We start from the raw sequence: 14,604 nt of genomic DNA, 5'->3' as shown, positions 1-14,604 counted from the left end.
TCACGAGGTCAGGAGATCAAGACCACGGTGAAACCCCGTCTCTACTAAAAATACAAAAAAAAATTAGCCGGGCGTGGTGTTGGGCACCTGTAGTCCCAGCTACTTGGAGAGGCTGAGGCAGGAGAATGGCATGAACCCAGGAGGCGGAGCTTGCAGTGAGCCGAGATCGTGCCACTGCACTCCAGCCTGGGTGACAGAGCGAGATTCTGTCTCCAAAAAAAAACAAAAAAAACCCAAAAAACCAGCCTGGGTAACACGGCAAAATCCTGTCTCTACAAAAAAATATTAATCGAAAAATTGGTTGGGCATAGTGGCACATGTCTGTGGTCCCAGCTGCTCGGGAGGCTGAGGTGGGAGGATCACTGGAGCCCAGGAGTTCGAGGCTGCAGTGAGTTGAGGTTGCACCACTGCACTCTAGCCTGGGCAACAGGAGTGAGACCTTGTTTAAAAAAAAAGGATAATGCTGCCTGTGAAGCAGTCAGTGTATAGTAGATGCTTAACTCCTTTTTATAAACAGTTTACCAATGTACTTAGTGCAAGTTTTGTTCTAAATCTGTTTTTAAGAAGTTACCACTCATTCATTTAGCACATATGTATTTTATGACTTATTCATTTAGCACATACGTATTTATTAACTATTGGGTACCAACACCGCACTTAGTGTTGGGGTGCGCTAGTGAGAAGGACAGACAGAGATTGTGCCCTCCAGAGCTATCAAACAGGCATTAAATAATCATTTAACTATAGTTTTGTGTTGGAAAGGAAACATCAGAGAGGTTGGTAACCTTAACTTTCCTCTTGGTCTTTTTTATCCCCTTAGGAAATTAAGTGTTAAATCCATTACGAACCCTCGGTACCTGGACAGCCTGGGGAACCCATCGGCAAACGGCCTGTACGATTTAGCTTTGGGCCCTGCAGATTCCAAAGAGGTGTGCTCCACCTGCGTGCAGGACTTCAGCAACTGTTCTGGGCACCTGGGCCACATTGAGCTCCCACTCACGGTGTATAATCCTCTCCTCTTCGATGTAAGCGCTGCCTTAGTTGTGTGGGTCTCAGGCTGCTGGTGGGATTTGTGAGTGCTGCCTCTCTCCCACAAGAGTGGTCTAAGGAGGTTAAGCCCCAGGCACTCCAATGAAAGCATTCTGTAGAATGAGATTTTGAAGCTTTGAGCCAAATACAATAACTTCAACTTACCCTGTGGCCCTAAATAAATGAATATCAGTTTGATTCCAGTTGAGTAGAGCCACAGCCTGATTCCGTTTGTGTGGAGGGTCGGGGAGAGTTCAGATTCATCCCCTACACCTTTTGTTTCAGGGTCTTTGTGCTCTTCAGAAATCTCAGTGGCACCTGCCTGGTAATAGAGAGAATTTCAGTATTCTCAGGGTCTCCCTGAGCCCTTCGGGTGTCTCTATAGGCACTTGTGTGGTGGCAGGAGAAGCAAAGCCCCAGAAAGCCCAGCAGTGAGGTCAGAATGAAGCTCCTGTCTAGAGTCATGCTGGTACATTTTCAGCTTTTTATTTCAGCTAACCTCACCTCCAGGATTTTTTTTTTAAGCTACACATATATTGGTATACATGGACATGATTTTTGTCTGTTAATCATGTTAAAGAGAAGTGTCTTTTTTTTTTTTTTTTTTTTTTTTAAGACAGTGTCTCATTCCGTCTCCCAGGCTGGAGTGCAGTGGCTCGATCTTGGCTCACTGTAACCTCTGCCTCCTGGATTCAAGTGATTCTTGTGCCTCAACCTCCCGAGTAGCTGGGATTACAGGCACGTGCCATCATGCCCAGCTAATTTTTGTATTTTTACAAAAATTACAAGAGACAGGTTCACCATGTTGACCAGGCTGGTCTCAAACTCCTGGTCTCAAGCGACTGGCCTCAAGTGATCCGCCCACCTTGGCCTCCCAAAATGCTAGGATTATGGGCGTGAGCCACTGCACCTGGCTGAGAAGTCTCTTAATTAAATCTTGGAATAAAATAAAGATATTTCTCTACCTCAGGTTGTACACCCACAGTAAATTTCAAGTCTAAATGGATTAAAATAAAACCTTAAAAGAAAATAGAGGGGAATATTTATCTGGTTCTTAAGATAACAAAGGCCTTTCTAAGCATGTAGGCTGAAGTAGAGTTTTTAAAGGAATAGACTGACTACATAAAGAAACTTGTGAGGATACTGAAAATCACCATGACTACTGTGTCTCTTTCTAATATCCTGTTTGTTTTTATTCCCTCTCTTCAGAAGCTGTACCTGCTGCTTCGGGGCTCTTGTTTAAACTGCCACATGCTGACTTGTCCCCGGGCCGTGATTCACCTCTTACTCTGCCAGCTGAGGGTTCTGGAAGTCGGGGCCCTACAAGCAGTCTACGAGCTTGAGAGAATTCTGAACAGGGTAGGTGGGTAGTGGTGGTCACAGAAATCAGGAAAGGCAAAGTGGTGGGGAACAAGAGATGCTTGTATGTTGTCGTAGTTACCATGCCCATAGTCACTAGAACGTTTGATCTTTGTATCTTATAAGTGGATACCAATAGCTGAGTGTGAAAACAGGAAGCTATAAGAATAATAAAAGGAATGTTCATAGAAACAATGGTGAAATACCATTTAATCAATTTATGAGCTTTTTCTGATTTTCTGGACCAAGGATTCAATCAAGGTTTATTCAATCAAAAGACATTGCTTTTGATTGTTACATCTCTTTGATCTGTCTTAAAGTAGAACATTGTAATGTAGAAAATTCTTTTTCATGATACTGATTTTTTTGGAGACTCAAGGCCAGTTGTCTTATAGGATTTCTTACATTTTCGATTGTCTGATTATTTCCTGTAATTAGATTCACATTTCGGCAAGAATACAACCTACATGATACAGGGTACTTTGTATTGCATCATTTTAGGAGGCATATGATGTCAGGTTGTTCACTTATTGGTAATGCTTACTTTGTTTACTTCTTGTATTTGGTTTTTTTGGTCTTTTTTTGTATTAACACATAATATTTACACATATTTTATGGGGTACATAGTGATGGTGTGATACAGACAGTGTATAGTGATCAGATCAGGATAATCAGCATATCTGTCCTCTCAAACATTTATCATTTCTTTGTGTTGCAAACATGCAATATTCTCCTTCTAGCTGTTTGAAACTATATTATTGTTAGCTATGGTCATCCTATAATGGTGTAGAACACTAGAATTTATTCCTCCTGTCTAATTGTAATTTTATCTCCTTTAACAAATCTCTTCCTGTTCCCCTCTTTTCCCCACCCTTCTCAGCCTCTAGTATTCTCTATTCTACTTTTACTTCTATGAGATCAACTTTTTTTTTGGCTTCCACATATGAGTAAGAATGTGCAGTGTTTAACTTTCTGTTCCCGGCTTATTTCACATAATGTCCTCCAGTTCTATCTATGTTGTTGCAAATGACAGGATTTCATGCTTTATTATAGCCAAATAGTATTCCATTGTGTATATATATACCACATTTGCTTTATCCCTTTATCTATTGTTGGACATCTAGGTTGGTTCCATATCTTGGCTATTGTGAATAGTGCTGCAGTAACCATGGGGGTGCAGGTATCTCTTTGATATACCAATTTCTTTTCCTTTGGATAAATGCCTAATAGTGGGATGCTGGATCATATGGTAGTTCTATTTGTAGTTATTTGAGGAACCTTCATATGTTTCCCATAGTGGCTATTCTAGTTTACATTCCCACCAACAGTGTATAAGAGTTCCCTTTTCTCCACATCCTCCCTAGCATTTGTTTTTTTTTTTTTTGTCTTTTGGGGATAGCCATCCTAATGGGATGAGATGAAACCTTATTGTGGTTTTGATTTGTGTTTTCTCAATGACTAGTGATGTTGAACATTTTCTCATATATTTGTTGGCCATTTGTATGTGTTTTGAGAAATGTTTGTTCAGATCATTTGCCCATTTTTTAATCAAATTGTTTGGGATTTTTGCTGTTGAGATGTTTGAGTTCCTTATATATTCTAAATATTAAGCCTCTGTCTCTAAGATGAATAGTTTGCAAATATTTTCTCCTATTCTGTAGGTTGTCTTTTCACTCTGTTGACTGACTACTTTGCTGTGCAGAAGCTTTTTAGTTTGATATAATCTCATTTGTTTATTTTGGCTTTTGTTGCCTGTGCTTTGAGGTCTGATTCATAAAATATTTTTCCAGACCCAATTTTGAGTTGATTTTTATAAAGGGGAGGGGTGGAGATCTAGTTTCATTCTTCTGCATATGGATATTTAGTTTTCCCAGCATCATTTATTAAAGGCACTGTCCTTTTCCCCAGTGTATGTTCTTGGCACCTTTTGCAAAAATCAGTTGGCTGTAGATATGTAGATTAATTTTTGGGTTCTCTGTTTTCATTGGCCTGTGTTTCTGTTTTCATGCCAGTACCCTACTGTTTTGGTTACTACAGCTTTGTAGTATATTTTGAATTCTGGTAGTGTGATGCCTCCAGCTTTGTTCTTTTTACTCAAGATTGCTTTGGCTGTTCAGGGTCTTTTGTGGTTCCATACAAATGTTACGATTTTTTTTTTTTCTGTTTCTGCAAAGAATGTCATTGGTATTTTGATAGGGATTGTACTGAATCTGTAAATTGCTTTGGGTAGTGTAGTAATTTTAACAATATTAATTACTCTGATCTATAAGTATGGGATGTTTTTCCATTTGTATCCTCTCCAGTTTCTTTTGTCAGTGTTTTGCAGTTTTCCAAGTCTTTCACATCCTTGGTTAAATTTATTCCTAGGTATTTTTTTGGTAGCTATTATAAATGGGATTGCTTTCTTGATTTCTTTTTCAGCTAATTCATTGTTTGTGTGTAGAAATGCTACTGATTTTTTTTATCCTGCAACTTTACTGAATTTGTTTATGAGTTCTAAGAGGTTTTTGGTAGAGTCTAGGTTTTTCTATTTATAAGATTATGTCGGCTGGGTGTGGTGGCTCATGCCTGTAATCCCAGCACTTTGGGAGGCCGAGGCGGGTGGTCAGGAGATCAAGACCATCCTGGCTAACACGATGAAACCCCATCTCTACTAAAAATACAAAAAAATTATCCGGGCATGGTGGCGGGTGCCTGTAGTCCCAGCTACGCGGGAGGCTGAGGCAGGAGAATGGCGTGAACCCAGGAGGCGGAGTTTGCAGTGAGCCAAGATCACGCCACTGCACTCCAGCCTGGGCGACAGAGTGAGACTCCATCTCAAAAAAAAAAAAAAAAAAAAGAATATGTAATCTGTAAACAGGGACATTTTTACATCCTTCTTTTCAGTTTGGATGCCTTTTCTTTTTCTTGCCTAATTTCTCTGGCTGGTTACTTTTGGATAAAGTGGGGATGATCAGATCTCTATTGTAAAGAGATTTTTTTTCATAGTTAATATTTACATGAGAATTTCTGGTGCTATTAAAAATACCTTATTTAAAATTTCATTTTGTTTGTTGATATGTAAAAATGTTTTCGATTATTTATGAAGTGACGTGGCAAAATTATCTCATCAATTCTGATAGTTTATCTGTAGATATTTTTAGATTTTCAATACAATCCTATCTGCAAATACTGGCCTTTTTGTTCTTTTCCAAGCCTTATATGTTTTCTTTTGATGGCTAGGATCTACATTACTGTGTTGAAGTGGTAGTGGGTATCTTTGTCTTATTTCTTGTCACATAGAAAAGTTGTTCCCCTTTCCTGTTCTCCTCCCTCTTCTTGGATACTTCAGTCCTGAAGACATTAGGTGAGCGGAGCAAGCTGGGATTCCACAAAGAGACATGGCCTAGTATGTGGTGTCTGAGCCCCAGCAGAGTGAGCAAAGCTTTGTGGGAAGGGTGTCCCTGCACAGGGACTCAGCCAGAGCAGAGTGAGAGGGGATCCCTGCACGTGTGGGCAGCCCTGTGCAGAATACCAGAGCTCAAATAGGGTAAGGAGGATGTTCATTTGCAGATAAAGGCACAGCTTAGAGTGTGAGAGTCCAAATCAGGTGAGAGGGTGTCTGTGCAGGGTGGCCCAGCATGGGGTGTATGAGCCCAAATATGATAAGGAGGGGTCCACAAGGAGGGTGGGCTCATGTGGAGCTTGAGCCCAATTTGGGTGAAGGCTCCACACAGCGGAGGGGATGACGGCGGCAGTGGTGGGAGAGTGGATACATATGGGGGGAGAGAGACATTGATGAATAAGTACTTAATTGATTGAATATGTACTTAAGGATAGTGGGGGCCAGGTTTTAACTATCAGAAAAGAGAGTTACAAATATATGAAAGAAAGAAGACAGAATTAATCCTGTATTGTTAAAATGAAATGAAAAGTTCTGGTATAAAGTGTGTGTGTACACATGTATTTTCCCCTGGCCCTGTCCCTGAAAGGGCTCAGAGGAGTGATAGTAATAGGCACACCTAGCACCCCTTTCTTGTTTTCTAAATACTATTCTCCACTGAAAAAGCTTCTTGGAGAAATGGCTGATCTAGACCTGGGACAGAGAAAGTACAAGACCAGCCTGGAATGTCACAGGCCAGAAAGGAAGTGTGTGCTCAAAGAACGATGGGACATGTCCACAGGGCACAAAAGCCTGTGTAAAGGGCCCACTCTGGCCAAATCTAGGACAGTTTGAGCATCATAATAAATGATGATACTAAGTGATTATAACCCATCGAATGAAGTAGGAATCCATGAACCTACTTTTATGTTGATATAAATGAAAGAATGAATTGAGTGACTGAAAGTTTAAGTAATAGGCTACTTACGCACTTTCAAAGTACCCTCCCTCCCATACACACACATAATTTTTTTTAATTACGAAGGTCAGAGGGAGAATAACTTTACCTACCATGGAGAAGAATTCTTGCCTGGCAGTCACCCCCTTACTCAAGTGATCAAAGTGAAACCTACCTGATGGGACTGACTGAAATCATGCACCCCCTTATAGGATGCAGTGAGAAGAACACAACAGTGCTTCTGGATATTCCTGCCAAAGATGTGTTAGCCGAATCTGATAATGAGGAAACATCAGACATGCCCACAATTGAGGGATATTCTATAAAACTTGCCTTTAATCTTCAAAACTGTTAATGACTAAAGACTAAGGAACTATTCTAAACAAAGGAGACTAAAAAGTGTTAACAGGTGGCTCTAAACTGGATACTTTTGCTATAAAGGACATTAGTAGTATTATTTTGAGACAGAGTCTGGCCCTGTCATCCAGGCTAGAGTACAGTGGCACTATCTCGGCTCTCTGCAACCTCTGCCTCCGGGGTTCAAGTGATCTCCCACCTGAGCCTCACGAGTAGCTGGAACTACACCCAGCTAATTTTTGTATTTTTTTAGTCAAGACGGGGTTTTGCCGTATTGGCCGGGCTGGTCTTGAACTCCTGACCTCAAGCGATCCACCTGGCTCAGCCTCCCAGAGTCCTGGGATTACAGGTATGAGCCATCACTCCCAGCCTGTAAAGGATATTACTAAAGGAGTTGGCAGAATTTGAATGGTGTTTGAGGATTAGAAGGTAATAATTTATCAATGCTAAGTTACCATTTTTTGATGATTGTATCATGGTCATATTTGTGAGTGTCCATGTTTATAGAAAATGTTCACCAAAGTATTTGGAGTTGATGGTATATCAGATCAGCAGTGTACTGTCAAATGGTTCAAGAAAGATAGATTTCTGGAAATACTTGGAGTTTTTCTATAAATTTGAGATGGTTTCAAAATATAAATAAATTGTACCCTTAAAATAGTGAACCCTTTCAACATTTCACTAGAAAGTATGGTGTTTACTGAGCTTTTAATCAGATTAAGGAAGCTCCTTTGTATTCCTATTTTGCTGTGGTCACTAAATATTAAATTTTATCAAATACCTTTTCAATATATACTGAAATTTTCAGATAATTTGGCTCCTTTTAAACCAGCTAACATGGTGAATGACTCCATTCCTTTCCTAATGTTAAACTAACCTGGGATTCCTGGGATAAACCCAAATTGTTTATGATATATTACCTTTTTAATATGTTGTAGGATTTGATTTCTTAATATTTTACTTGGGATTTTTGCCTCTGTAATCATGAGTGAGATTGATTTATATTTCCTTTCTCCTATTGTCTTTTTGGGTTTGGGTATCTAGATTGTGTCAGCCTCATAAAATAAGTAAGATAATTCTTTGTTTTCGAGAGAGAGTCTCACTGTGTTGCCCAAGCTGGAGTGCAGCGGCGCAATCTTGGCTCGCTGCAGCCTCCGCCTACCGGGTTCAAGTGATTCTGGTGCCTCGGCCTCCCAAGTAGCTGGGATTATAGGCGTATGCTACCACGTCCAGCTAATTTTTGTATTTTTAGTAGAGACACTGTTTCACCATGTTGGCCAGGCTGGTCTTGAACTCCTGGCCTCAAGTGATCCACCCACCTTGGCCTCCCAAAGTGCTGGGATTACAGGCATGAGCCACTGTGCCTAGCCAAGTTAGATAATTCTCTCTTTAAAACACCCTGGAGGAGATTGAAGACATAGTATGCCAGCAGGGCAGTGCCACACATTTCTCTTCAGCAGGTGTCCTCACAGGGACTAGTTGTCTTTGGCTCCCCACATGACAGACGACTGCTCAAACGCAAAGGAACGAGATCACATCAGCGGCTATGGGAGCCACCCTGGCCTAGAAGCCCCATCTCCCAGAAAGGAATCAATATCGTTTCTAACAGTTCCACGAGCTGTGCTTCCAGGGACCCTAGGATATGCCCAGCTAGGACCCAGGGAAGCTCAGAGCTGTAGTCTTTCCAGTCCAGATATAGCCTAACCAATTGGGGTCATTTTTACCATCAGTAGTGTTGCCTAATAACACAACTGACATTTCTACTTTTATTTATTTATTTGTATTTATTTATTTTTTGAGACAGAGTCTTGCTCTGTTGCCCAGGCTGGAGTGCAGTGGCGCAATCTTGGCTCACTGCAACCTCCGCCTCCCAGGCTCAAGCGATTCTCCTGCCTCAGCCTCCTTGAGTAGCTGGGACTACAGGCAAACGCCACCATGCCCGGCTAATTTTTTGTATTTTTAGTAGAGATGGGGTTTCACCATGTTGGCCAGGCTGGTCTTCAACTCCTGACCTCAGGTGATCCGCCTGCCTTGGCCTCCCAAAGTGCTGGGATTACAGGTGTGAGCCACCGTGCCTGGCCTATTTCTACTTTTATTACATTTCCGAGGGAACAGAGCTAAAAAGTTAACTCATGGTCAAATTTGTCCAAAAGAGAGATTGAGAGAGAGAAAGAATTTTCTTAAACCAGTGCTCACAGTAAGTTATATGTTTCTAGGAATTTCCCCATTTCATTTAAAGTTTCAGATTTATTGGCATAAAATTATTCATGGTGCCTCCTATTATACCTTAAACTTTTTTTTGTAAAATATACACAGAAATGCATTGATTATATGTACAGTCCAATACAAAGTAACTATCACCCTTAGAGTCCAGTTCAATGTCAGCATATTGTTTATGTCCCCAAAACCCTCCTTCCTTTCCCTGTCCCCTTGTGTATTTATTTTTGACAGTTTGTCTGCCATTCACCTTTAAAAATTCTTTGTTGGGGCTGGACACAGTGGCTAATGCCTGTAATCCTAGCACTTTGGGAGGCTGAGGTGGGAGGATTGCTTGGGCCCAGGAGTTAAAGAGCAGCCCGGGCAACTTAACAAGATGCTACCTCTAGTTTTCTAATAATTATAAAAATCAATGTAAAAATAAAAATTATTTATGGGAATAATTTGAGGGCTAGGATGATGCTGCCTTCTCCAGAGAAGATTCTCATTGCTTCTGCTGTGTGCATGGTACTGATGCCAACTTGGGTCTGTCATTATCCAGGTTCAACGCTTAAAGCTCCCTGGATGGCCTGAATGATTGTACAAGGGCTGGTAGTTCCTGATAGTATAGTCCTTTGTGTTCCAGCTTACTACGTTTATGTGTTGGGGGGCGAAGAATGATGGCTTCCTGTTAGATTTCTAACCTTATACTAAAAAAGCTTTAGGTTTTTAAATTTGTTCTTTTTAAAGGCAGGATCTCACTGTTTTGCTTAGGCAAGCACTGGGGTGCAGTGGCAATTCACAGGTACGATCATAGCGCATTGCAGCCTCAAACACCTGGGCTCAAGCGAGCCCCTGCCTCAGCATCTGGAGTAGCTAGGACTGCAGAGGCACCACTGTGCCCAGCTTAGGTTAAGACTTTCATTTCTGTTTCCTACATCATTTGAGAGTTTGTGAATAAAAAGTCAAAATTGCTGCACTGGAAAATGTACTCAAGGCCAGGGCTCCTGGGGAGCATCACAGGCATATTCCCTGGGGCACATGAGTGTACCAAGTGATGTCTTGCCTCAGCACGGCACCAAAGCTCTGCATCAACGCATGTGGCTGCATGCTTTTTCATCTTGCTAGATTCCTAGTTTCCCTTTAGTTTGCTCTGGTTATTTATTCCTCACTGTCCTGTCAGCTCTTCAGAACGTTAAGATTTTTAAAATATTTTAACCTATCTTGGTTCTTTGCAGTCTTAGGTTTGGTCTGGGGAATCCAGCCCACCATTATTGGAAGTAGGATGTTGTCATTTGATTGTTTTTTTTTTTTTTTTTTGAGATGGTGTCTGGCTCTGTCACCCAGGCTGGAGTGCAGTGGTGCGATCTTGGCTCACTGCAACATCCGCCTCCCAGCGATCTTCCCACATCATCCTACCAAGTAGCTGGGACCACAAGTGGATGCCACCACACCTGGCTAACTTTTTGTATTTTTGGTAGAGATAGGATTTCACCATGTTGCTCAGGCTAGTCTCAAACTCCTGAGCTCTAGTGTTCCGCCTGCCTCTGCCTCCCAAAGTGCTGGGATTACAGGTGTGAGCCACCATGCCTGACCTTGTTTGATTTTTTAACAGCAGTGCTGTCTCACTGTTTTGAAAGTGCAACACAGTAGCCATAGTTTCTTTTTCTCCCTTCAAATGAACCTTTTCCACCCTTGGAGAGGCTGGTCCCAGTTGTGCTGCTCATCGGAGGTGTACATTACTGTGATAATGGAGTTTTCCTCTTTGTTTTCCAGTTTCTGGAAGAAAATGCCGATCCCTCTGCCTGTGAAATTCAGGAGGAATTAGAACAATACACAACTGAAATTGTGCAGAACAATCTCCTGGGGTCCCAGGGCGCACATGTGAGTTAACATTGTCTTTCTCCCGTGCTGTTTTGGGCATCATTTTATCACTCTCCCTCTGTGCTGTCCTTTGCATATACTTCTGGCTTCCCAAAGTAGACCTGAGTTTGAATCTGAGCTCTGCCTCTCATGAGACCTGCAACCTCACAAATTACACAACTGTCCTTGAGTGTCCACTATCTAATCTCTAATGCCTACCTGCAGGACCAATGAGAGGATTATGTGACATATGATTTTGGTATAGCATCCAGCAAGCCTCTTCTTAAAAAATGGCATCAGGTCTTTTTTTCCTTCTCCAACACTTCTCTCTAACCCACCGCTACCTTATTCTCCCCTCCATACACTGCCTAAGTATTAATTTGTTCAACGAATGAATGAATGGGTAGATAATTCACCTGTGATACTAGTCTTGAAATCTGCTTCACTTCATGCCTGGGTTTCACACCAGAAATGCTGATTTAATTGGTCTGGGGTAGGGTCCAAGTGGAGTTACAAAAGCTCCCAGATGGTTCCCATCTGCTGCCAGGTGCAGAGCCACTTATGTGGCTGGACTGTGGATGTGCCTTCCTCAGAACCCTGAGGTCCTTCTGAGGCAGGCCAGCTGCATCCAGAGGGCTTCCTTTTACAAGTGAAGGTAACTAGCGCTTATTGAGTACTGACTGTATTTCAAGCCCCCACTGCATTCATGATTCTTTATCTTAGTAAGAGCTTACTGAGGTGGTTACTACTCTTATTCCCATATTATAATTGAGGAAACTGAAGGCTTAAAGAGGTCACTCAGTAATTATCAGAGATCAAATATGTTAGGGTTCTATGGAAGATTTTGTTTAAGAAAGTGGTGGTGGGGGTGTTTCCTCTGGTTAAAAATAAAAGGTGAAAACCATAAAGTAAATATATTGGATTCTCTTCAAAATGGCACTCCAAGGTTCTCTGACTTTTTTTTAAAAAAACAGGTAAAGAACGTGTGTGAGAGCAAGAGCAAGCTCATTGCTCTCTTCTGGAAGGCACATATGAATGCTAAGCGCTGTCCCCACTGCAAGTAAGTATCAGGGCCCTTGCCCCAGGTGAGACGCCTCTGGGCAGTCACTCGTTGCTGTTATTAAATATCTTACTGGGTTTTTTGTCTCCTCAATCACAACTGTCCTCCTGCGCAGGACCGGGCGATCCGTTGTCCGAAAGGAACACAACAGCAAGTTGACTATCACGTTTCCAGCCATGGTGCACAGGACAGCTGGCCAGAAGGACTCGGAACCCCTGGGTGAGCAGGCTGGGTCCGGAGAGGAGCTCCACGTGAGGCCAGCAGATGTGTCCTAAACCCTGGGAATACCTGGTTCTCCTCACCACGTGTTTCTCCGCTGCGTTTGGGAGGGGCCAGCAGAGGCACAGTGTGCAGGCCTCTCAGGCCTGAGGGGACCCTGGCGAGTGCCCAGCTCAGGCCTCTCACACGGGAGAGCTGATGGGAGGGGCTGCTTTATGAGGCAGTGCCCCACAGGCGCCTCTTGCCTTAAGTGGTCGTTTTTCTGAAAGATTTTTCAGGAAGAAATTAAGAAATTTACCTGGCAAATATTTTGAAACATTTTACTGTAAAACAAGTGTGGATCTATTTTGGAATAAAATGTAGGCGAATAATTTTTAAGCAAATGCAAGAATTCAGCAAAACATTAGCGCCTCCTGCAGGCTACTCCTGGCTGTCCGCTCAGATCCCCCCCAGGCAGAGTTCTTTCCTCAGCTCTGCCCCACCCAAGCTCTGCTTGGGAAAAATTTTGAGATAACTTAATACTCCCACTTTTTAATTTTTATAGTCAGAGGCTTATTTAAAAATGTTTTTTGGTTTTTATTCTGAAGTGGTCAGAAGATTAAATAGAGTATTCCAAGAGAAGCACTGAGAGCAGTACCTGCTGTGTAATATGTGCTATATAAATGTTAACTGTTCATTTCTTTTTATGTCATCAGTGTGCCAGGGTAGAAAATGCATAACCTGGCCGGGCACGGTAGCTCACACCTGTAATCCCAGTACTTTGGGAGGCTGAGGCAGGCAGATCACTTGAGGTCTGGAGTTCAAGACTGGCCTGGCCAACGTGGTGAAACCCCATCTCTACTAAAAATACAAAAATTAGCCAGGTGTGGTGGCGGGCACCTGTAATCTCAGCTACTCAGGAGGCTAGGGCAGGAGAATCGCTTGAACCCAGGAGGTGCAGTCTGCAGTGAGCTGAGATCGTGCCACCGCACTCCAGCCTGGGTGACAGAGCAAGACTCCATCTCAGAAAAAGAAAGAAAGAAAAAGCACAACCTGCAATTGTCACTTGGCTCTGCCACTTTTTCTGAGTGGCGGATAGAAGGCTGTTTTGAGGCGTTTCCATTTCCAACTCTATGTACTGGCATTCATAAAGCCTCTTGCCTAGAATTGAGGAAATTACATGCATGGCAGTCCATAGCAGATACTGTTACTAAACCTTTCACCAGGGCTTGAGAATATGGGATAAGCATGGAAATAACATCCCCTCCTGGAGATGCATGATGTATGTTTTACATTGAACACTCTGGCATGGCCTGGAGTAAATGAAAAACCGGTTTATTATTTTTTAAAAATGTTATAGTTTAGGATAATTTTTAGACTTAATAGAAGAGTAGTAAACATAGTACAGAGAATTCCTTAATACTGTTTACTTCATTTGCCCTACTGTATAACATAGTAGATTACCGTGGTGCATTTGTCAAAACTGAGTTTAACATTGGTGCAACACTATTACCTAAACTACAGACTTTTTAAATTTTGCTGGTTTTCCAGTAATTTCCTTTTTATGCTCCAGGATCCAACCCAGGATACCACACTGCATTTAGAAAGCCTTTTTAATTTTGTTTCATGGTTGGCAGTTAACACCCTAAGAGTGGATTTTCCTACACTTAACCATTAAATAGCCCTCAAAACAATTTTCTTGTAATACCAGTTGGGAATTGCTTCTGTAGCCCTTAGGATGCCTTATACAATGTTCATAGATTGAGAACAAAGATGGTTCGAATTCTAGAAGATAGTTTTCGTGGGGCAAATGTCCAGCAGGTAAGTAGCCTTTCAATGCCTTCACCAAACCCATTCTTCTAAAGTCATCTTTCATTGCAGCCACGCGAATATGATGGTGCAACCAAAAGTCTGTGCATTAGAAACAAGTAGACCATAGTCTTCCACAGCTCCAGGCTTGGGTATTCAGTATTTAGCACACATTTATTTGTTGGGCGCTCAGCATTATGCCAAGGACCGTGTTTGTGATGAGCACAATGCCAAGACACAGACCAGACCATGTGGTCTTGCTCTCTGAAGGGGCTGCAAGTGACACAGATCAGTAACCCTGGGAAGCAGTGATGTGGAGGAAAGTGAGCACCCTCAGCATGGGTCTGACCATGTTCCTGGTATCAGAGGGAATCAAAAAGTGAGGGCTAGGCTGGGAGTGGTGGCTCACGCCTG

The 14,604-nt window shown here is 42.2% G+C and overlaps 1 protein-coding gene across 6 annotated transcripts in view; it reads left to right on the top strand.

Moving 5' to 3' along the window:
* The window catches only part of POLR1A (RNA polymerase I subunit A), a 79,658-nt gene that overhangs the window by 5,176 nt on the left and 59,878 nt on the right, over window positions 1-14,604 (top strand). For 3 of the 6 annotated variants that reach the window (XM_030827531.1, XM_030827530.1, XM_030827529.1), the window contains exons 2-6: window positions 821-1,025; window positions 2,239-2,388; window positions 11,037-11,144; window positions 12,098-12,183; window positions 12,299-12,402. In XM_030827531.1, the coding sequence (XP_030683391.1) occupies window positions 821-1,025; window positions 2,239-2,388; window positions 11,037-11,144; window positions 12,098-12,183; window positions 12,299-12,402 (653 nt within the window). Of the gene's footprint in view, window positions 1-820; window positions 1,026-2,238; window positions 2,389-11,036; window positions 11,145-11,753; window positions 11,779-12,097; window positions 12,184-12,298; window positions 12,403-14,604 lie in introns of those variants that run through there. The other 3 variants (XM_030827532.1, XM_030827533.1, XM_030827534.1) reach the window with 3 other exon arrangements.

Source organism: Nomascus leucogenys, chromosome 14 (genome assembly GCF_006542625.1).
Source record: "Nomascus leucogenys isolate Asia chromosome 14, Asia_NLE_v1, whole genome shotgun sequence".
Lineage (NCBI taxonomy): Eukaryota > Metazoa > Chordata > Mammalia > Primates > Hylobatidae > Nomascus > Nomascus leucogenys.
This window is presented reverse-complemented; position numbering and strand designations above follow the sequence as displayed.